The 24,452-nt window shown below is 33.5% G+C and overlaps 3 protein-coding genes across 12 annotated transcripts; 1 reads left to right on the forward strand and 2 right to left on the reverse strand.

The window, feature by feature from the left end:
• Positions 1-1,184: 1,184 nt before the first annotated feature.
• Positions 1,185-2,314, forward strand: LOC100788494 (uncharacterized). The gene is made up of 2 exons (XM_003525719.4): positions 1,185-1,394; positions 1,480-2,314. Exons 1-2 carry the CDS (start codon positions 1,335-1,337, stop codon positions 2,068-2,070), a joined length of 651 nt encoding a protein of 216 aa, XP_003525767.1. The 5' UTR covers positions 1,185-1,334; the 3' UTR covers positions 2,071-2,314.
• Positions 2,315-3,873: 1,559 nt separating this feature from the next.
• Positions 3,874-7,455, reverse strand: LOC100789553 (peptidyl-tRNA hydrolase ICT1, mitochondrial). 9 transcript variants are annotated; one of them, XR_005891289.1, is made up of 8 exons: positions 7,119-7,454; positions 6,994-7,053; positions 6,824-6,906; positions 6,177-6,241; positions 6,043-6,076; positions 4,471-4,541; positions 4,190-4,374; positions 3,874-4,090 (listed from the first exon to the last, which is right to left on the reverse strand). XR_005891289.1 is itself a non-coding variant. In XM_003525720.5 (8 exons), exons 1-7 carry the CDS (start codon positions 7,384-7,386, stop codon positions 4,231-4,233), a joined length of 672 nt encoding a protein of 223 aa, XP_003525768.1. In that variant the 5' UTR covers positions 7,387-7,454; the 3' UTR covers positions 3,874-4,090; positions 4,190-4,230. The 9 variants fall into 9 exon arrangements, 5 of the variants coding, with proteins under 5 accessions (XP_003525768.1, XP_040871131.1, NP_001366493.1 ...); XM_003525720.5 differs by having other exon boundaries at positions 4,190-4,321; NM_001379564.1 differs by having other exon boundaries at positions 3,876-4,096; positions 4,190-4,321; positions 7,119-7,444.
• A 2,119-nt stretch (positions 7,456-9,574) lies between these two features.
• LOC100790082 (uncharacterized) lies at positions 9,575-13,945 on the reverse strand. 2 transcript variants are annotated; one of them, XM_041015917.1, is made up of 8 exons: positions 13,723-13,943; positions 12,786-13,276; positions 12,516-12,676; positions 12,348-12,428; positions 12,138-12,213; positions 11,013-11,087; positions 10,337-10,399; positions 9,862-10,000 (listed from the first exon to the last, which is right to left on the reverse strand). In XM_041015917.1, exons 2-7 carry the CDS (start codon positions 13,231-13,233, stop codon positions 10,380-10,382), a joined length of 861 nt encoding a protein of 286 aa, XP_040871851.1. In that variant the 5' UTR covers positions 13,234-13,276; positions 13,723-13,943; the 3' UTR covers positions 9,862-10,000; positions 10,337-10,379. The 2 variants fall into 2 exon arrangements, with proteins under 2 accessions (XP_003525769.1, XP_040871851.1); XM_003525721.4 differs by lacking the exon at positions 10,337-10,399 and having other exon boundaries at positions 9,575-10,000; positions 13,723-13,945.
• Between the last annotated feature and the right edge of the window lie 10,507 nt (positions 13,946-24,452).

The following is a 24,452-nucleotide window of genomic DNA, read 5'->3' on the forward strand; positions in this document are numbered from 1 at the left end:
TTATAACTTTTTTATTATTGTTCTATTTAATAAAAAATTCCTTAATAGTTAAAGATTTATTAAGAAAATACTTGTAAGTTGTAATTTGTAAAGCATTTATTATTGAGATAATTTTATTTATTTAATATAAAAACAACCTGGATGATAGATATGATTAGATGTGACTAGATAAGATATAGTAAGATATTAAAAGATATGACTAAGGTTAAATAAATTACACACATGTTCTAGTTAAACAAATCTTAGAAAAAACATATACCAATCAAAATAATTATAAATCATCTTGTTCCATCATCCTACTTTATTCTCCTAATACCTATCATGATAAAATATTGGATAAAAAGTAAATATATATTTGATATTTTAAAAATTTAAATACTTTCCTTAAAGAATAAGGGGATGATTTGTGGGACAATATAGTAAGATATCCCGGTGCTTCGAATTTAACACAGTTACAGTCATGTTTACAAAAAACAGATAATATTTTATCTTGTAAATTACACTTTAAAATATACATTCAAAATTTAAATTGTTCAATGTTCCTATAATGATATTGATTTGTGAATGCATAAATGCACCAAATCGGATTCTTGATTAACAACATATATACTACTAGTACATAATTTCATTTGCATTTCTTGTTACAATACATATTTTCTCTCTCTTCATTAATATATATATATTTTTTTTCTTTTAACAAATTCTTATTACAATACATATTTTCTCTCTCTTCATTACATAACTTATTTTAGAATAAATAATATATACACTCTATCATAAATTAGTATAATTAGTGCATTAATTTTTATAAAAATTATCTCAAAAGTCATTAATAATATCTTTTATTGATAGACAACTAATAGTGTAAAATTAGTATATGAAAAATAAACTATTTATTTTATCTCACACTTTATTTCTTTATATGTAATATTCGTCCAACAAAACTTACAATACTAACTTCAATTTAATTTTTTTTTTCCTTTATTTCTTTCCAATCTTCGGTCATGAATGTGCAACTAAATTCCGTTTGCACAGTACACGTAAGACATGACAGGGAAAGCATTGTTAACAGTGAGACAGAGAGACAAGAATAACATTTGTGAAGAAAAACAAGCAGAGAAAAATCGGAGTTATCCGAATCTAACAACCACGTCAGATTGGGATGGAATAAATGTCAACGGTCCTACTTTTCTCTCTCTCTCTAGAAACCCTTTCTTTCTCCATCTCTCTGTCTCGCTAACATTATTCATACTATATATTCATCCCTCGTGACTCAATTCCTCCCATATTCAGTTATTCACAATCACAGACAGAGAAAAACCAATCGGAGGAGAATGAAACTAGTTTGGTCCCCAGAGACAGCATCCAAAGCATACATCGAAACAGTTCAATCTGTAAGCATAAGCACGCTCTTTGTGTTTTCTACGGCATTATTTCGTTTATTTATGTAAGCATATCTAACTCTTGTTTTATTTGCAGTGTCGGATTTTCCGGGAATCGGGGGTGGCGGAGCTAGTGTCGGCAATGGCGGCGGGGTGGAACGCGCAGCTGATTGTGGAAACGTGGTCGGAGGGGGGAGTGATGGCGACGAGCGTGGGGTTGGCCGTGGCGAGGACGCACACGGGAGGGAGGCACGTGTGCGTGGTGCCGGACGAGAGGTCGAGATCGAAGTACGCGGAGAGAATGGGGGAGGCGGGGATGTCGGCGGAGATAGTGGTGGGGGAGGCGGAGGAGGTGATGGAGGGGTTGGCCGGCGGGATAGACGTCATGGTGGTGGATTCCACGCGCGTGAACTTCTCGAGAGTGCTGAGGCTCGCGAAGCTGAGTAACAAAGGTGCAGTTTTGATAAGCAAGAACGTGAACTCCGCCACCAATAGTGCTACTTCCGGTTTCAGATGGCGGAGCGTGCTGGAAGAAGGGTCGCGTCGTGTTGTTCGTTCGGTGTATCTACCAGTGGGGAAGGGGCTTGAGATAGCACACGTGTCGGCCATTGGGGGAGGCTCGGCTGCTAAGAAATGGTTCAAGCATGTTGACCAACAATCAGGGGAGGTGCACGTTATTAGACGATGAATTTGTCTCACTCGGGTCACGTTTTTAGGTTTAGCAGCAGTGCTTCTATTAGGACAAAACTTAAGTATAGTTGCCTAGGTTATCTTGTCTTTTTTTTTCTTAACTTGTTTTACGAAAGGCATGTCCGTAACTGGTATACAATTTTGCTCTTGTGTAAATACGCAGATACAATACTGCATGAATTGTGTATGGCACAGACCATTCTATTTGTTTTATGATTCGTTATAATATAGCACCTTAATTACTCTGATGACTGATCTTCTCTTCTGTAGATTGTCCCTTTTCTTAACCCAACTAATATATATTTTTTTAAAAAATTCTCTTATAAATTTGGTCCCTCTGTTTTTGTATCACTGAATTTGTTCCTTAAACTTTAAAAAACTTGTAAATTTAGTATGTCATTTCAAGAAGTTCATCTTGCTTTTTAATGTTATTAAAGATGAAATTCATATATTTCATAAATTTGGCGAATTAAGCTAATAGCCCACGAGTGTGTGGATAAAGTTTGCTAGGTCCTCTAGGTCCGCAACTCACCCCTATGGTTGAAGCTTGTTCAACAAAAAAACAATCACACACTTAATCGGAAGTATAAAAACTAAAAACATTTTTTTTCTTTGTAAAAATTATTAAATGAAAAATAAAGAAACTTAATGTTTTAAAACTTTTAAAACATTCAATATTTTCTTTTATCTATCAAGTAAGAATTTACCAGCTCAGATTTTGGGGAAGGGAAAGGATAACACCCCATCTATCTTTGAAATTTGAATCATTCACAGCACACGGATAACACCCCATATATATTGAATCAGTTAAAGCACATCCATCTGCTTCCCCTCTATCTCTATTTTTTCGTGTCTCTGTTATTTACTTATTTTTTTCTTCATATCTTTTTCTTACTTTCATACTGTCGTTTTTTGTGCTACTGCAAGAAAAATTCAATTTGCAATCATATATGGTCCTAGGGCCTAGCCCCTACAGCACGAAAACACATTTTAGTCACGACATCCCGAATCTTGTAGTTTATAGGACCACCATGAGTTATGGTTAAAAGCAATAAGAAAATAAACTGATATTTATCGTGTATTTGTTTAAGAGCAATGCATTCAATTATCAATTTTTAGCAAATTGCGGGTAATACAAGTGGCACTGTTCTTCTACCTACTGCGATTAAATAAAAATTCTATCGCGGAAATGTAACAATACGAACCTACTAAGGAACCAACCCTTTCCGGCTATTCCCTTTCAACTTATATATAAGTAAAAAAATTATCTTATATATTAAATTTAAATATAAATAAATCTAATTAGTTTTATCATATTTAATACTATCATTTCTAAAACACTTTTCCATTTAATTATAATAATATTTTCAAGAACTTATTTTTATTCATAACACAGGTTCCAATAAAAAATATTTTAAAAATAATCTTATTTTTTACTTGAAATTTAAAAAGTAATAATATTAACTAACTTTCTTAATTAGTACTTTAAATATTTTTACTTACAAGTTCCTTGCATATGTATAACACCAAATTTAATTTTTAAAAGGATTACTAATCCTTAACCTTTCTATTTTTAATTTTTAAAAGGATTACTAATCCTTAACTTTTCGAAGAATCCTTCTTCAGCCAGGAGTCATTTATTTGACAAAATTTTGGCAACGGCATTATGTATTGACGTGTTTTTACGTGAAGCACGTTCCCAGGGTTGTTGACATTCAATGCCTATATAGATCCATCAATCTGGACACGTGCCAAGGGCGCATTAAAAGGGCAAAAAGCTGACAAAGAAAAACACTACAGATTCAACCAATATATGATATTTCTAATTGAAAATATCGTATTCGTTTAGATCCTAGCTACATCACAATTTTGGCTAACTAACCACCATTGAGGTCCATCCAGTGGGTTGGTTGCTTGTTGGGCTATGCTACTCGAATTCACGGTTATATTCAACCATTCATCTACTGTGTGTATCCAATATGGTAGTATTAGAATTCAGAGGACTGTGGTTCTGCGTCCTGCAGCTCAAAGACATCAATTGAGAATATAGGCATGGTGAAATCGACTACAGAATGTTTGACGAATGAATCTCAAGTAACCGATAATGGGGAACTTACAAAAATCATAAAACAGTTTCAAGATTCTGGACAACACCGTATTAGTCCCAGCTATTTTTACTTCTCCTGAACGCCTTCTTATCTGAAAGCACCTTCTTGCTTTTGAGGCGTTTCTGTTCTCCTATGGCAGCCCTTCAAAAGTGCAAATTTGATTAACAGCTGTCAGTCACATGCCCTTCATCATTCTAGTGTAATAGAAGCCACAAACAAAATGGTGGTGAAAATAAGAAATTGTATTTAACCTGAAGTACTAGAAAACACAAAAAGAGAAGTGCTCTTACATCTTTGCAATTTTCTTCTTTTGATCTTCTGAGGGAGGTGGTGGGACATGAGATGCTGCATCAATGATTTCCTATTTTTTGCCATTAAATAAACAGAAAAGCACCATTGCTAGGTAAAAGCCAGTTTTTAGGAACAAGAAAAGAAGTGAATGAACTCAATTTATGTTGTTGAAAAGGGGGAAAAAGGAATATTAGATAACTTAAATCTAATATCCAAATAAACACATCATACCATAGATGACCCTAACCAATATTTTTAAAGGGAATCACTAGCATGCATGGTTGTTTCATACAAAATATTTGGTGTATATTGCAATAAAACTAAGACATTTTCCTTCCCATTAGTCCTTATCTGGATCCAAACAAGTACCATGGACCAGTGATAGACATGCTTTCACAATGCAGCAGTCAGGTTTTGTTTTAAGAAAAAATCACCCAATCAATCTCTATCTCAAGTAGCCACCTCCTTCAAATGCACAGCCTTCATCAAACTCAAGCAGAGAATGGTCACATATGCAGAAGCAGAGTAAAGTCGCTGTCCTATGCTCCAATAAGGTCTAAAAATAGAAACACTACTATGGGCATTTTGGAATATTGGAGTACTGTAAAGGACATGCAGTTATTCTACTGCAGTCCTGGGTAGTTTATAACCTGAGTTAGGTTAGCTTATTTAGTTAAGAGTTAGTTACTAAGTCAGTTAGAGTTAGTTAGTTGTTCTAACTGATCAGTTTATAAATACAGGATTGTAACCACTGATTCATTGGGGTTAATGGAACTGATTCTTCTCCCCTTTCTTTTCTCTGTTATTTTTTTCTATTATGGCACAAATGACCTATGTTGAGAATGAACGATCCAAAATGTGGATATGACAATCAACCAACTCAATGATAAAGAAGAAAGCAACCAATGAGTAGCGGAGAAGACAATAAGGAACCACTGTACAAACTCCTCCAAGATATATTCCATTTTCCATTAAGATGCTACTCTAACTCATAAGAAAATAAAAAAAAATAGCCAACAACAGAAATCTTCAAATTTGAATTATAATGTCTGAGTACAATACAAGAATACAGAAATGAGGAAGAGATATGTCTACCACCAAGTCACCATCCTAAGCTGCATTCTTCCACCGGTTTGTTTATCTGTAAGAGATTGAATTATTACAAACCGCACATTTTTCACAAGTGAACACCTCCAATCCCCAAAACCAGAAAAGACTAAGAAGTAACCAAATTCAGAGCTATCAGAAAGTAAAAAAAGTCTGTCTCCTGTAGTTGACGTTACTTGGCAAACATCTTTAAGAAGACAAAAGTATCACTTTCTTTTCACTGTGTTTCCGGTAAGAAAACAAGAGATAGAAATATAATCATTTCCAAATGTACCAAGCAATGATAAGTGATAACTGTAGAGAACCAAAAGTAAGAAGAAGAAAAAAATTCCTGGGTCTCCACCAAAGAGTATAAGCTTTTTGGAGATATCAGATATATGCTTTGACAATAACACCTAAAGCTAAACACATTCTCTTGAACAATTTCAATAAAAAAAATTATATACTAAATTTTCCAGTGTTACCTGAAGCTTTGCCAAAGCATCCTCAATGTTATCCCTGAGAGGAAAGAAAAAAAGAGAGGGCAGAATAAGGCCAACCAATCTTGCAACATACAAAGAAAAGAGAAAACAAATAGTACAAAAGGGGAGACACAAACTTCTGCGTTCTAGTTTTGGTTGAAGAAATCACAAGCTCCCCATCCTTGTTAATACGGTTTTTCTCCTGCTCAGCACCAACAAAATCAAATATCAATAGAACGTATGGTAGATGTAAGTAGATGATCATTCAAACCAGGAATAAACCAACAAAGGTCGAGATTAAAAAAAGTGACCAGTTAAGATATAGAGTGAAATTTGTGCACTACTCGATACACATCAAATATTAATTGACATATAGTAACATTTAGGGGTGTTAAGTAGATGGAAAGTTTTTACTTTCTCAAGAATCTTAAAGTGGAAAACTATGATTCTCATGTTTGGTATGCAATTAATAAAAAAAATTGTCAGGAAACTATGATTCCTGGGAATCAATTTTAGCTCACTTTTTCTCAAAAACATTCCTAAGGTGGGGGTCGGAATTAAACTTTCACAGGTGGAGGAAAAGTTTTAGTTACATATTTTACATCAATCAACTTATTTTACACATTCACAGGAATAATGATTCCCAAGAATCAACTTTCGTAGGAATCTATGTTTTCCGGGTATGAAAAGACTTGTTTCCTACCCAACGTCCCCTTAAGGCTTATGTAAACAGTTAGTGACAGGATTTTGCGCCAGAAAAGATTAGTGGTGAGTAGTGACATACCGTTTGCAAAATCTTCTCCCTGACCCTGTCACTTAACCAATATGCATTTTTAACGTTGAAGCGCATGTCCACCTTAGTGTTCACTGCCCAATCAGCACAAACAAAGACAACTAAAGAGCCTCCTAAGCATGACAGAAAGTAAAATGAAACAAAACAACGAACGAACGAACCTTTATTGACATTCTGACCCCCAGGTCCTCCACTTCTGGCAAAGCTCACCGTAACATGATCTGAAACCAAACCAAAACAAAATAATTATTTGAAAAATGATAAGAAGAGACATAAGGGACCTAACCTAAGGTGATTTTAGGAGGTGGGCCCTGGTCGGCGGAGAGAGCACGGTGTTCGGCCTGTTGAAGAAGGTGCTGAACCTGCGACAGCCGAGACGATACTTTGTCGGAGTCTGAGGAAGCGCATCGAATTGCAGGGCGGCGCGAGCGTCGCAATTGAATCGAGAATGGCAAAGGAGGAGAAAGGGCGCGAAACGCAGAAGAGAAGTGAAGTGTGGAAGAAGAGAGTTGCAACATCTCCTTCACTAGCATTCTAGTGGTGCCGGTACTCATAGATCAACCCAGATTGTGGTTCCTGCTTCGTCTTCAATTTGCGTTATGGTATTCGACTATTGGTACCGGTTTTTTTTAGTTATTTAACTAAAAAATAGTATAAGATTTTAAGTTATTTAAAAAAATAAGTTTGAGAAGTTGATTTTCATTTATTTAAATAAATATAAGTAACATTATGATATTATTATTATTATTATTATAAAAATATTATTATTGCTATTGTATAAAAAATTTATTGTAATATTTTTAAAATAAAATTAAATGTTTTATTCCTCTAGCTTTATTTTTTTTTTGCCGTATATTTTTATAATTTATTTCATAATTATAGCTATATTCAACCAGATATTTCAGTTAATTTTTTTTATTAGTTAAAAAAATCATTTATTTATTTCATAAATAATTTTTTAATAATTTGTATCAATTTTGAAACACTAGCATTCAGTTTCTAATTTTTTATATATATGTTTTTTTCTTTTTATCCTTTTACAGTGACGTTAAATATTTGAAAAAGTTAAAACATATGTTTGGGAACCACAAACACGTTATTAATCCAAAAAATATTCCAAATCTGTGAAAAAAATAAAGAAATAAGTAGTAGCTTTTTATTTCAGTAAAAAAAAATAGTTGTAGCTTTTTGTAGACATGACTTATAATGTCAAACAAGTTTCTCATGTAATTCCAAAACATGCTATATTGGACAATTTTTTTTTTAATTTCTTTAAGAATCCAATCTACTCTCATTTTGAGTTTATGTCACTTCCTCTATTATTCTTTTGTTTCAATTTATTTTTCAGTCAATTATGATATTTTTTTATCAACTCTGACAATTTTTTTATCATCATTGAAACTATTTACTTAACAAAATAATCAATTAAAAAAAATCATAATACAACTAAAGAAATTAGAAGATCAAACCAAAATAAAAATAAATAAAAATCAAGTGATCAACTATTTACCTTTTATTTTAAATGTATATATTAGTTAGCATATTTAAAGACTTACCGACTAAAAGTTTCAGCCAATAGGTAGGTTTTATATGCTTATCTACAAAGTTTTCTTGTAAATAAATTTTCACGTCACGCTAGAAAAAGGAAAATTAAAAAAAATACAAGAAAAACATTGAATTATGTTTTCAGGTCTTTTTGGCTAATTAAAAAAAAGATTACATACTTAAGTATTCAAAATAAGCTGAAAATTATGGTCTTTTGGGTAAACAATGTTGCACTTAGTCAATCTCTAGAGACGTAAAAAAAAAAGTATCATAAATTGTAAGATAATTTGCCAAGTTTTAATGTAGATGAATCACTAACAGCTCAAATAATCAATAATCGGATCTTAACACAAATTTATACATTCATAAATCATTTAATAAGAAAATATAATTTATTAATTATTTTTATATACAAATATCTTCACTCTAAATAAATAAAAAATCTTATAAATGAAGATTAATAAATTTTAAGTTATTTAACAAATTATTTTTTAAAAGCATTATATATTTTATAACAATAAAAAAATTCTATAATAAATTCAATATTTATACATATTATATCTCAACACTAAAATCCAAGACCCAAATGATAAAAAGGCCGAAGCCTAAAATATTTAAAATGGATTTTAAAAATGGAGTACATTCGATGATTCATTATTTACCCAATAAGAAATGGTTATCCAATTTAACTAACCTATTACCCAGCGTTACGTAAATCATAAGGCAGCGCGCCACCTAACCGTAAGTGGCTCGTTCGTGTTCCACGCCCAAAACAAAATTGCTCGTTTAAAATTAATTTAATTAAGTCCACACTTAGTCGACTCACGGATAGAACTGAAAAAATTGGCTTTTACAAAAAAACCATCTGAATCGAACTATATGATTTGATTCAAACCAAACTGTTTCTAAAAATAGGTCGGCTTTTTTTTTTTTTTTTTATCAAAACAGTTTGGTTCTTTTTTGGATCATTTCATTTCAATCCAATTTGGTCAACCGTTTGACACACATGGTTCAGTCTTTTCAAAGAACCAAACCAAATCTTTCATGAAAATGATTTGGTTCAATTTTTTTAAAACAGTTCAGTTCAAATCTGTTTTTCTTTTGTCACGCCCCTACCTCACCGATATAATATATTCTGGATATGGTGCAAGTAATCATGCGCACCATAAAACAACTAAACACCTCATGCCTCATGAATGACAGCTATAAATTTTGTTATGCATTCAGGTCTCAGACCCCTATGATCACCATAACAATTTCAATGGACAAACCCATCCAATAAAAGCATAAGAGTAACGGCCAAAATGGTCATATAGCTATATAGGGAAAAGGAAGAAGCACACTATCAGTTACTAACATGAAGATTGCAGAGGGGTTAGTAGATGGTTAATTTGGGAGTCAGGTATTTGAGCAAAACATTAGGGCCTTAGTTTCGGCCACGCTCTACTCCTGGACGGTATGCATTCCTACCAGTTGAATTTGTCCTAACCCTCTCCTGTGTGCGAGGACCAACTTCATCTCTAGCTTCAGATATTGTTCCCACGGCATGACTATGCTCCGAAGAAGGGAGTGCCCAACCTCCGCGCCTGGCCTGCACTGCTTGTCTATTACTACCGCTAGCTTCTGAAACACCGAAAAACACACATTAAAAATGACAAACAAATGGACTATTGCTGCTTTGAAGAAAGAAATATACACTCTAACAACCATATGGTACTATTTGACTTATGCTGCAACGGAATCTGATATTTGGTTTGCTTCTTTTCTAAATTATGTATAAACATGATAGCTACGACACAAAAAATTTGCAAATATAATAGATAAATGAAAGTATACCAACATAAAAAGCATACTCACAAGAGATATATATTGTTCATTAATCATTCATATTATAGCATAGCATTTAAAATACAATTAACTATAATAACAACAGGCACACTGAAGCCATCCTCTCCATACCACTGAATGTACTGCACTTCTCTGCCATTGTCACCTTTACTTCTCACCAATAAAGGACGCAAGCTAAGAATATCATCATACTAATGATTAATTTAGTTTTCCATACAATAATACAATAGAAAATTCATAACCATGTACAATAGAAAGCACATATGTGAAAGCCATATCTCTTAATACATACTAGAAGTGGGCATACACTTTCGTATGTTCAAGTTAAAAATTATTTCAGAAATGTGTGGAAGAATGTGAAAGTTGAAAGAAAAATGAAAATGAGATTGGAGAAAAAAGGACCGGAAAAAGAAAACACAAAAACAGTGGTGCTATGAATGTGCTCATGAATAAGATGGCCATGTAGTTTCTAAAAATAGCAAAACAGCATGTCATTTCATTTGCACTGATTTCCGTCAAAACATACTTACAGCTGTTTAAAATAAATAAACAGATAAAAATGAGCAAAAGCAAACACTAGAAACTAAAAGAACAGGGGAAAGAATTGAACATGAATTTAAAACAACAAAACACAGAAAAAAGAGGACAAGAAAGTCATTTTGGAAACTTTTGGTACCGATATTTAAACATAAAACTGTCAATATTCTCTAATAAATTGTAGAGATATCTTCTAGAGAATGAGATTAAGCATCCACATCCCCAAGTAGCAGAAAGGATAATTACTCACCAACACTGCCAGTCCATCCAGGCAAATACTTTTGACCCTTTTCCTCCCATTCTTCTTCAAAGCCAGCAAGCTCATCTACAAAATAACAACCCAAAACCTTCAGGAATGCTGACATACAAGGATATGGAATTGTGAAAGTAGATGTCATATCCATATTTATCATTTATCAACCACTATAGTGAGATAGCGGATAGCAGGATGATCACAAATTCCACAATTACGAAATTACTTCATATAAATTAAATAATTTTTATATTAATATAAATTTTACTTTTACTTCGTACCCCATTGCCCGGAGGCTCTTCGCTATGCGAAGGTATGGGGGAGGGATGTTGTACGCAGCCTTACCCTTGCATATGCAAAGAGACTGTTTCCGGATTTGAACCCATGACCATAATATAAATAATTAAAAAATGTCCATAATTAAAGGCATGTTCATAATTAATAATTAAAAGTCATAACTATAGCCAAACACAGCTTAATAACAAGAGTCAAGCCAGTAATATAAAAGAAAAAGAAAAAAGTACAGCAAGAAACGGCAACATAAGATTTAACTATTTGAACACAACAGTTAAAGAAACATAAAACAAAACATGGACATATTGCACACACAACAAAACATGAACCCTCTTTGACGTCAGCATAACAGAACCCAAAGCATGTGAACAGAGTAAAGACCACAGAGTGGTGTGCCAGAGTTCCACAGAATGCAGGTTGGCTGGAAACATAGCTGAAAGCTCTAGGTCAGATGGTTTGCGTTAAAGAGAGAATAGACCAATAAGAGTAGTGCAATGTTTTGCCTTCCAAAGGAGGGGGAATGGGGAAATAAGGTTTGCATCCTGATGAGGGGCAAGAAATCCCAAGATCCCCTCCCCCAGCAATAAACGACATCGTTTGGGGGGCCAAAAAATGGTTTTTTTTCACTGATGCAATGCCGGTCATGATCACCGCAATAACAGCAAGGACTCACGCCACTCCAGGCACAACGATGAGCTGTAACACACCAGGCTTCCATGGAGCAGCCGGGACCCTTGGCAACACTGCTATAGTGGCACTATAACGCACCATTGACTACTATGGTCATATCACACCATAAGAATCATGAATATCAGATTCATGGCATACCTTCATTTATATTGTGCAGAGTCTGCATAGTATCTACCCTACCATCTGAATTCAGATTTCTTGAGAGAGAATGTCCCTATAAAATATCATATGTAAGTAAAATAAAATAAGAGACCTGTTAGAAGTTAAACCATTAAAAATTTAACAGCAATTCCAAAACCAAACCAACTGAATCTAACATAGCAACCAAAGAGAATAGTATATGAATACCTTGCCACGAATGCCTCTAGAAATTAGGTGAGAAGCTTTCCTTGTTGAACTATCAGCCTCCTTCCTCTCTTCAAAGGTCACCTAACACAACAAAGACGGCATCAGAGAAATATTATTCTGCAAATCTTGGATTCGGTCTAGGTTTTAAACAACAATCCAAATGCTTACTCCATCACTTCCACTCCTCCTTGCCCTTGAGGATGTATAATACATCCCATTTGGACCACCGTAGCTGACAGTTGAGCTCTGGAAGCAGAAGCTGTGAGATTGAGGCCGAGGCCCAGTTATATTGATTCTGCTCTCATTTCCAGCCAGTCTACTCCTCTTCCCTGCAACATGAACCAAAAAGAGGGGGGGAATCAGCCTAAGCAAAACCAAGCTGCCCCTTTTGGGAAATAGAGCAAAAGCACCTACTGCAGAAGGCAAAACACACGTTACCTTCAATTTCATCATCTGGATGTTCAACAGAGGGTTCACTGTCTGACCTACCATGCTTTCTCGGATTGCCTTTCCTCTCCTCCGTTGCTTCCTCATTTTCTTCATCAGAGTTCAATTCCTGAATGATTGGTCCCCTCCTTTGTCTACTAGGCTCTGGAGCTTGACGCACAAGGAAGCCAGATGGATCCAAACCCGGGGCTGGATGCTCAAGGAACCCAGATGGATTCATACCAGGGGGGAAAGGAAATCCAGTAGGACCACCAAAGGGACTAGACTCAAACATCCCTCCAAAAGGTCGGGCGAAGAAAGGATCATTAAATGGGTCCCTACCCCCAAAAAAGCTTGAGATTAAACTCCTGGGAGGTCCAAAGGAACCAAAGCCTCCAAAACCACCAAAAGGATCGCCAAAATCAAAGAAACGATCCCTGCCACCCCCGGGTCCTTGCATTCTGTCTCTTCAGATGCACTTTTCACTGTTAATACAGGATGTCCTGCAAGGTAATTAAATCGCAATAAACCATTCAACTAACAATCAAGGATTACAAGTTTTTCAACAATAATCTTATAGTAAATCCTCCTTAGGAAGCCTAATGATCCTATATTTTTATTCAATTTTTGCTGCAAGCGTAAGTTGTCAGAGGATATAAAAATATTAATCATTATTTTTCAAATGCAAACACTAGCGGCTTCGTCATAATCCCTAGAAAGGCCTCAGAAAAGAAGAAGAACAAAAGGCTAATTCGCATACACCGAGTTTCAAATACCGAATCAATCCACCAAACAGCGTCATAACGAGCAGAATTAAACACGAAGGTCGGTGAAACGAAGCAAATAACACACACGAATGAAAAACGAGCAAGCATAGAACGAAAAGAGATCGACACAATTAAAATTCAAAGCCCTAAAATGAAAACGAGATGTTGAAAGAGACGAGTACCTGAGAGGGAGAAAAACGAAAGTGGAAGTGAAAGATCGATGAATTTACTTTAAACAAAAAATATAGTCCCCTATTTATAAAGATTCTTTGGATAATTCGTAATTCAATTCTGGAATTAGAACTCTCTAGTATTTATAAGTGTATAGCCAAGAGATATCATTCACCGTGCACGAACATCACATGGGCTTTGGGCTTTGTTTCTCACCATAACCATATGAGCCCAACAACGTATTATGCATACATTACTAGTGTAATAATTTGTCCAATTAACCGGTATTAAATTTTTAATTTTTAAATTTATAAGAATATATGTAAGTAAATATTATTTTAAAGAACGAAAATGGTGACAGAAGATGTTTTACTTTCTCTGTAACGACGATCGACAGAGCATCTGTTTAACGAAATAATTACACCGCCACACATTATTATTGACTTAAACAATCCTAGAACTTGGTTCGCGTAGAATGAAAAAAAAAAAATGGCAATTGTTTGCCGCATTTGGATGAACGCGTATTTCATGATTTATGCTGCCTATGACAGGATTTTAATGTTAAACTTTTGGTGAAGAACATTGGTATGACAATATCGAAGGTTAGAGAAAATATTACAGGTGTTTGAATGATATTTTTTAAGGGAAAAAAATCAACACAATAACAAACTCAATAAATAATAAAGCAGCAGAAATAAATTCTTCAAAATTTGCAAGGATATGTTACGAATCAATAGGGGATCGGAAATAAAACAAGACACACAATTTGTTTAATGTGAAAAACCCCTGAATACAATAAGAGTAAAAATCACGAGTCGTCTAGACCAAAAAAATAACTTCATTATAATCAATAAAGGTACAAAGAGAGTTTTCAATCAAACAAGTGCATTTAAACGTGTTACAAGTAGCTAAATCAAAACAGAACACCAATGCTTATAATAGAGAGACAAGAAGATAAAACCCCCAAAATGTAGAATAGAGAATGTGAAACACTTATCTCTATTTCCATATATTGTTTTGACAATCCAACCAAACAAAACTGCGGTCCAAAAATCAGCTCGATCTAATGATGAAAGAATCCGCAGTTACAATATGAAAAACGCTCTTTGATGGGTGTAGAAAATCAAAATGATTTTTTATTTCCTTTCTCTCTTTGTAACTATTTTTTCCTCACAAATGAGTCTCCCTCATCCTAATCCCTTCTCCATTTAACTAAATGAGATAATAAGAGTATTTCTCATTTGGGTTTTTACTCCACATAAGAAGACAGTCCAAAAAAACACAACAATTTTAACACTTAGTGGCAATAATAAAATGGAATCTAAAATTCACATCCCCTATGCGAAAGTTGAACAATTGTGTTCTAAGTATTTTTTTTCTAGATTAAACTTGGTGTATTATGACAATAGTTTCCTGTTAGCAACTGAGCCACCTTATGAAGGTCATTTGTAATACTATCAGGGTCAAAAGAGGATGTTTTATGAGGATCTAGGTCGAAATTGACCTTGGTCAACTTATCGTTTGGAAGGAATGGCTTAATGATCACAGTTATATGCTCAAATATAAAGGCTTGCGCATCATTTGTGCTAAATGTGGTTGCTATGGCTACTTAGTGGGGCAATACCGCTAGACCCCCATCGTATTGGAGCCTCTCATAATAATGATTATGCAATTTTTGATATTTTTGGTTGATGAAATACCAAATTAAATTATTCCTACAATGGACTTTCATGCCCATTGAAGCCCCTTTAAGCGTTAAGTCCTTCTTCGCATGATTATTAATGACAAATGTGTTTAATGATATCACGGTTCTCTCTTGGAATATCAAGGTATATAACAAGAAGAAATCCAAGAGATACATTTGGTATATTATCAAAACAAGGATCACGACGAGGACAACAAAAAATATTTCAATGGAGTTATCACCATTTTTTATTTTGAAGGAAAAAAATATTGGAAAATCCTAAAAAAAAGTTAATTCTTAAGTATAATTCTGGGAGCAACATCTCTAATTAATGAAACAAAATTACATAGAAAATATTTTATTACCATGGTAAGAACAAGTTTTTTTTTTAGAATTTTAGTTATTATTATTTTTCCATATTATTAAAGATAACAATATTTTTTATTTTAACAAAAAAATATTTTTAAATTAAAATTTTAAAAGATACCTATTTTTTTATGAAAGGATTTTTTATCTTTATAAAATGAAAAAAGGAGATATTTAGAATTTATAAGGAAATTTTCTTATTTTTTTAGTTTATAAAAAAAAAAAGTCAAAGCTTAAAAAGGATAATGCTTTTTTGGGAAAAAAATATTTTAAAATTAAAAAAAATCTTTTTTGGGATTTTTTAATTAAAAAACTTATATTTAAATGCACTTTTAACCTCCTTCCATTAGAATGGTCAATGATTTGAAGTCCACACCCTTAACTTCCATAATCATGCTAGGTAGATCAAGCTTAGGACCACTTAAACCAATAACTTGTTGATATTTAATAGAATCTTTTAACTCGTAAATAAAAGTGATAATACATATATACCTTAAATAAGAATTAAAATTGTACATATATTTACTATAACTAAATAAAAAAAATTACATATTATATATATATATATATATATATATATATATATATATATTATCAGTATTAATAATTTTTTGGACAAATTAATACTAATGATATTATTAATTATTGGTGTATTAATATATTGCAAGGATTTAAAACATTATATTATACTACTTTAAAAAAACAAAAAAACTACAAGAGTTATATAAATTATAATTTTCATTCATGTACCAAAGAATGCATATTTACTACTATTAAATAAATTAATTAACATATATTATTATTATTATTGATAAATTATCATTAGTAGTAGTATTATATTTATAGATAAATTAATAAGTTAATATATAAATTAGTATAGATCAATATACTTTTACAAAATATAAATACATTATATCTCAAATAAATATAATTTTTCGTGACTAGAATATGCCAGTTAAATGGTCAATATTTATATCATATATTATTAATTAACCTTTTAATGTATTTCGGTAGTACATGTATGTGTAACTTTTGTTCGAGTTTAAGGTATATATATATATATATATTGGATAATCGTGCAAATTTTTTTACACAGTATCTAACTCCTTTTCTCTATATATTATAAACTTTATAAATGTATCAAAAAAATCCATTAGCATGTGGCCTAGTGTTATTGGAGTATCGGGTGAGAGATTTGAATTATTTTTTTTTAAAAAAAGAAGATTTAAATCTTATTACTAACATTTTGATAATAAAAAAATTCTCGATAAACATGATAAATAATAGATCATACTAAAGCCTTAGTTTTATAAAAATAGGTTAGACCTACTTATTCAAAGTCTTGGTCTGGCCTATTCTAATCCCTAGTCTCAATAAACATGAGATTGGTATTTATATAGAGGCTGATGCTAGATGCATCTAACATTATTGCTGGTGCACCCAACATATTATGTTAAGGGACAAAAATATCCCTGGGTATTTTTTTTAAACAAATGTGCAACGCCCCCATTTCTCTTCTTCTTCTCTCACACGACTGTGCACCCAATGCCTCCCCATTTCCTTCTCTCACGCGACTCTTCTTCTTTACCTCTTATTGGGTCGCTCTGCTTCTTCTTGCGTAGTTGTCTTCTTCTTCATCCCCTTGTTTGTCCTTGCATTGTGCTTTGGAGCTTTGCTTTGACGGCATTGAGGACGTGCATTGGGCTGTGCTCCACCGTCGACATCGAGGTAAGCCTTTTCTCCCCATGATTTTTGTTTCTACTTCTTTTTTGGTTTGTAATGTGTTTAAGTTGATCCGCATAGGGATTTAGTAGATCCGCATTAGAGGTAGGTGATAGGGTTATGCATACGGATCAAGTAGGAGGTAGATGATCCGTAATAGTATGCAGACTTACGGATGAAATAAGCATAATACAAATCAAGTTGATCCGTACGAGTCTTACGAATGAAGTTCCCTCTTACGGATCAAGTTGATCCGTATATGCCTGATGGATCAAGTTGATCCATAAGAGTCATACGGATCACCTTGATCCGTAAGACTCTTACGAATCAAGGTGATTTGTACGAGTGTTACGGATCAACTTGATTCGTATGAATCTATTTTAATTTAAAAAATGCAAAATAGGTTATAATTTATGAAAAATGGTTTTTATGAGGGTTTATGGTTAGTTTTGAGGCTTTTAGGATGAAGTAGAGTACGATTGAGTAATGAAATAAGTTTCAAATTATGCGTTAATTCTTTGATGAAGTTGATGTTGGTTTGAAATTTGGTTTTGAGGCTTTTTGGTTTGTATTGTATAATGTTTGAATTGTTTGAACATGTTGAGGCTTTTTGGTTTGGTTTTGAGGCTTTTTGGTTTGAATTGAAGTTGATATTAGTTTTGAGGCTTTTTGGTTTGTATTGTATAATGTTTTAATTGTTTGAACATGTTGATATTGGTTGGAAATGTGGTTAGTTTGCATTACTTTTCATTTTAGTGGAATACCTTAAGCCAAATGACTTAAAATAAGCAAATACCTCAAGCCAAACCATTGGTTAAGCGAATAACTTAAGCGCATAACTTTATTTTTGGTTATAGGAGGAACTCAACCTTTTACCTTTTTAATTACTTATCCTATAAGTAGTTATGGAGAATTTCATTGACATACCTAAAGTAAATGTGAACCACATACTTTAGATAAGTATTTAGCCTATTAATTAGATTGTGATGAATTTGCGTAGTTATACAATTTGTATATGTGTAGGATGCAATAATTATGCAGTTTGTAGCAACCCCTATCTGGATTCTAGTCTATGTCTAACACTAGTTCTAGTCCTTTATTTTCTCCACTGAACCTTTAATTAAATTATATTTAAAAAAAACAGACAAATTTTAAAATTTTCAACAAAGCTTTCATGAAAAATAACTTAAACTTTATAACTCCACAGACATATACAGAAAGTGATTAAGAAGAAAATTAGTAAAATCATCTGTTATGCCTTAAACTTTGTTTCTAGCATAGATTTAGACTGAGAAAATGTAATTCTCACTACTTACCCAACAAAATGAGGGAAAGCACATTCCATCATACAACCCTGGAACTACAACTCCTGAGATATCACTTCCTTCAAAACATAAGGCAGAATCTGGCAGTCGCGGGAACTTATTCAAATTCCAACCAGACAGGGCATATCTATCTGACTCATTCTTAGTTAAGGATGATGTCTTAGGAAAACCACTTCCAAGTGATCTAGTTTCCAAGTCAGCTTCATAATACACCTTCAAAAATAATAGAATAATATATAATTTTTTTGCATAATTATGTGATAGTAAGACTAACGATATTATCAATGAACCGCAATTAGTACCTCAACCTCATCAATTGGTTGCTCTATTATTCGCCAATATTCACCTTCAATTTCCACCACAGAGGGTTTTCATCTCTACTAGTGACTACTATCGCTAACTTTTTCATATTCATTGGCATCATTCAATCCAAAGTAGAAATCTTTAAAAACATTAGCATATTGTTGAAATTCTTTAAGTGTGAAGTCTGACCCTGATTGGAATCCAAACTTCTCCTCAGGCTCAGAAGCAACATTAGCTTCAAAACCTGATTTGGCAATTCTCATACCCATGCCCATCTTTGACTGCTTTCTACATTTTCGTTTCCTTCCCCTAATTTTTTTTCTTATGGGTTCCCTATTCTGAAGCAAGTCAATTTGCTGAATACGAGTGGAAAATTTTGCATTTTCCCATAAATCTTTCTCCTGAAGAGGGCAAGGTGGTACCCATCAAGCTGGAGGGACAATCCTACATATGCCATAAGGTTCAGCTTGGGAGCGAATTTTAGCTATGTAACCAAGTGTGTCTTCAAACTCCTAATTAGAGTATAAACAAAAAGTTAATTCAAAATACAATATAGCCACCACCAAAAACTATAATACTATGATAGTGATAATTATAAGTACCTTAATATTTGGATAAAACATAGGTGCTTCATCAACTATAGGCCGGCATGCTTCAACCGAATCCCATCTGGCTGATATCTGCAACATGACAACGATATATATGCATAGTAATTTTTAAATCATTTTTTCTTTTGAATATCCAAACTGATATTTATTCACCATAAAAAATATCCAAACTGATATCTATAGGAAATATGTTTAAGAGATTGAAATTAGTATCTGACTTCATAGAGTACACAAAGACACATTCACAGCATAGTAGATCATGCTAAATACCTTTCTATGTCATGGACTGCCAGAAGACTCAAGTGTGTTTTCCATTTCTGGTTTATGCCTACAAGGATTATCCTGCAAAATATCACATGTATGAATGCAAAATTTGTTGACTGAATAAAAAATGATTGGGAGAAACATCAAAGTCTAGCAAAATTTAACACAAAATGTCCTTTCCAAATGATTGATTCAAACACTGTAACAACTGAAAATGAAATTACTTTTTTAAGGGTATAAGTTGTTGAATTGTGTTTTGTTTGAAAAAGTAATATTGTGATGAATTTGTGTGGTTTAGTGATGGAATTTGTGGTAAACATTTGTATATCATGGTTAGAACTAGAGGTTTGGGTCGTGCCTTAGGTAAGGTTATAAGCAAAGCCTTGGGGAGAGAGGATGATCATCATTCAGATGATGTCCCCCAGCGGCGAAGGCCTACAGCATCGGCACGTAGGCAACGGGAAGCTGCCCCTATTGTCGAGCATGAGCCTGTGGTAGCTGCAGATGACCCTGTTATAGCTGCAGATGTACATGCACCTGGTGCAGACACTGGTGATGATGCTGAGGGATTTCCAGGTGGGCCACGTGACCCATCAGTGCTTACCGAGTATGCTAACCATGTTGCAGTTAGCATATGGAATGGAGAGGTATTTATAATTTTGAAGTTAATTTATTTGTTAAGTATCTGTTATTATTGAAATTTGTGTTCCTTTAAATTATTATGTTAATAAAGTGTTTATTCCTTTTATACTTCAATTCAGGAACATCTTGAATTGAAGTTATCCTCCCATGGGAGGAAGGTGTAGAAATTTGGTAGGCCTGCTCATGAAATTGAGGGTCTAGTTGCTGCCATAAGACTAAGTTCTTTGATCGCGTGTTCAGTAAACACTAGCAATCGGGGACTTATATTCGCGTTTGTGGAGAAGTGGCACAGGAAAACTAGCAGTTTCCATCTTCCCGTGGGAGAGGTTAGCATCACCTTGGATGATGTGACATCTCTGCTTCATCTTCCAATTGTTGGTGCCTTCCATACCTTCGAGCCTCTGCATGTCAACGAGGATGTGTTGATGTTGGTTGAGTTACTAGAGGTATCCGAAGAGGTAGTCAGGGCCGAGACAACACAGTGTCATGGACCATACGTATGCCTATCTTGACTACGAGATATATATCAAAGCAGATGTCAGGCCGGACATTGGACTATTGTAGCTCGTGCCTATGTTCTTTATCTTTTAGGTTCCACTCTTTTTGCTAACAAGAGTGCAACCCATGTTCATGTTGTCTTCTTAGACGCTCTGCGTGACTTGAGTCAGAGTGGGAGCTATGCATGGGGAGCTGCTGCTTTAGTGCATATGTACGATCATTTGAATGATGCTTATAGGAGCAGTAGTCGACAACTTGCTGGTTACATCACTGGCAATTAATATGTTTTTCATAAATTAATTACAATAATGTTTTAAATAGGGTATTTAAGACGCTCATTTAAAATTTGTATGATTTTCATGTAATCTTTGTAGTGTTGGATATATGAGCACTTTCCATCAGTTGCGGAGTGTATGGCTGATCCGGACTACGATGAGGTGTCACCACGTGCATGTCAGTGGATTGCTACGAAGGCAACTGAGTAGTGCATATCTACAGCGACGTACATGCAATGTCTGAATCAACTCAGGATTCCTGATGTCTGTTGGATGCCTTATGGGGAGCATCGACCCGTTCAAGAGATTGATTTGATTTCATGCTTTTCTGGTTAGCTACGATGGGGGCCCGTTGCCGTCAGGCACTGACCAGAGAGGGTCATGCGCCAGTTCAGATACGTCCAGAGTATTCCTACAGAGGCTGTCGATTCATGGGTGTCATTTGAAGAAATAGACGACATGTGGATGAACTACTCAGACCATCTTGCACCAGCAGGTGAGATATGTCTTGTGCTAGGTCAGTGTGCGCTCGAGTACATGGATTAGTTCTTCATCATTTCTCATCCATTCATGACCACGGCACAACAATCAGATATGCTGCAACATCCACCTGCGATGCATGATGCCTCATTTGTGGAGCCACATATCCCTCAGGTCCCAGAGCCACTAGTAACAACATTGACTCATGCCTATTCTCATGTGGACCAACTTAGACATGCAATGGTAAGTGTTAATATTTGCTTAGTTGTATCAAATGCCATTTACGTCAATTATTTTAATACTAATTTGTCTAATTTGTTTGTTTTCTATTTAACAGGATGCTTGCCATGCGATCGCTGAAACATTGGAGCTTCTGCTCAACCTTAGGATAGTCACGGCAGGCACAGAGACACATGAGGTCATGGAAGAATGCATCAGGATTGTTAGGGGTGTCACAGAAGACGACAATGTATATGTGAGGTCTCGATGTAGGCGACGCACGGATCAACCATAATTTCTTTACACATTTTATATTATCATATTTGGACTATGTATATACTTTTCTTGTATTTGAAAATATTTTGTTTTTGACTGAACATTTTGTATATTTTAAGTTACTTTGGTTTATAATATTAGTGTTAACGTTAAAACCTTATTTTTAAATTACTTGATTCCAAATTCATCGAAATAGTATGAATGTGATTCCAAATTGAAGTAAACAACTAAAAACTATTTTGAAATAATACAATATGGATCTGAGTAATTTTGAAATTATTTTTTCTTATTCTCTTACTTACCAAACATCCCTACCTCATTTCTATCTCGTCAATATTATCTTTCTCTTTTGTTACAAACATAGGCTTAAAGTATCTTTAGTCATTATGTGTTGCATCTAAATTATGTGAAGTGTGTGTTTTGTTTCACGTTAGTAAATTGTTTGAGAGTTTAAAATTAATTTTAGATATATTTTTTAATTATATTTTAGTTTTATTTTACAAAAAAATTCAGAATTAATTATAACTTCATAATTAATTATGAAATTCAAAAATATGTATATACAGTTATTTGTTTTAGATTATTTGAGAACTTTTATTACCCATTTAGAAAGTTATTAGATAAATTAGTTTACATAAAACAACTAGTTTGATTTTTTTTAAAAAAAATTGACGTTGAAATGAACATGGGATTTAAATTTCATAGAAGTAGTATGATCACAATTTTTTTATTTTTTATTTACTCTCTTTGTTTTTTATATTTTATTTACTCTCTTTGTTTTTTATTTAGTTGATTGATGGGGGATTTTTTTTTATTTTTTATTTACTCTCTTTGTTTTTTATCTTTCTATACTTGTTTATTTACCAACAAATTTATTTTCTGCTCCCACTATTATGATTTTAATTTAACCAATTTCTTGATTTAGGTAAACCATGAACATAAAATAATAATCATACGATTTCACTCCATAATAGACATGAATTCAAACATTACATTAACTTCAACACAGTGGAAAGAAATAAAATTGACATGAAATACTACAACTAAGTAATGCTAAATTTGTGACAAGGACACGTCATTTTCCATTTTCACATGTTTACTAAAAATAGCTAAAATTTCTATTGGCCAAAATTGTTTCCGGTAGTTAGACTGCACTAAGACCTTTAGCACGTCATTGTTGATTTTCAGTTCAATAATTTCGAATTTGATAATTTTATCTAAATACTCATGGTGACTTGGTTGTCAAAAAAATAATCGCTTTGCCGTTTGTGTTTCATGAATATCGTACGGGGGGATCCCATGAGGCGTAACTTGTTTGATCAAATCCTTCCGTTCATCCATGGTACATCTGGAAGGAATGTCAAACTTTTTTGGGATTTTTTCCTCTGAACGAGTAACCAACAAATTCATGTTGGCGTGACATGTTCCACCTATATACCATCTGGTGTTCTACCAGTGGTGCATAATAACTCAATTGGTCCAACACATGAAAATTGATGATTACACTTTAACATTGTGTTAATATTATCATCATTTTTTAGTTGCATACATCGAAAGCGAAATTAGTTACCTATATCTGTGAATGGCTACCAATAGTAAATTTCATCCAAATATTGTTTGTCGATTAACTGAAGGATATTATGTATTTTGATTTTTAACGTTTGAAAATCACAAGCGTTAGGTACTCGAATAGGTACTGGAGTAAAAGTTTGAAAATAAACATCACTGTCATTGTGAATAATTGATCAATTTGAAAAAATAAAACCTAATGTCAAGTTCACAATTGTCTGACTGCTTATTTCTCACAAGAATGTCATACTTTGTTCTAAGAATTGGATTGGAAGAAAATGTGTGATTTTTTACAATGCTCGAGTGTGTCATACATATAAATGATTTTCACGATCATTGCTTCAATTTTTTTTTTAAAATAGATACGCGTGCATATGATTTCTGTTTATGTTAAGTCTAACAATGTCCTGTCACGCTTTATGTTAATACGCATGCATTTCACAATGTGTTGTCAACTCAGACAACAATTTATCATACATGCATACATTAAAAAATTAAGAAACCAAGTTA

Source organism: Glycine max, chromosome 5, assembly GCF_000004515.6.
Source record: "Glycine max cultivar Williams 82 chromosome 5, Glycine_max_v4.0, whole genome shotgun sequence".
In the NCBI taxonomy this organism is placed as follows: domain Eukaryota; kingdom Viridiplantae; phylum Streptophyta; class Magnoliopsida; order Fabales; family Fabaceae; genus Glycine; species Glycine max.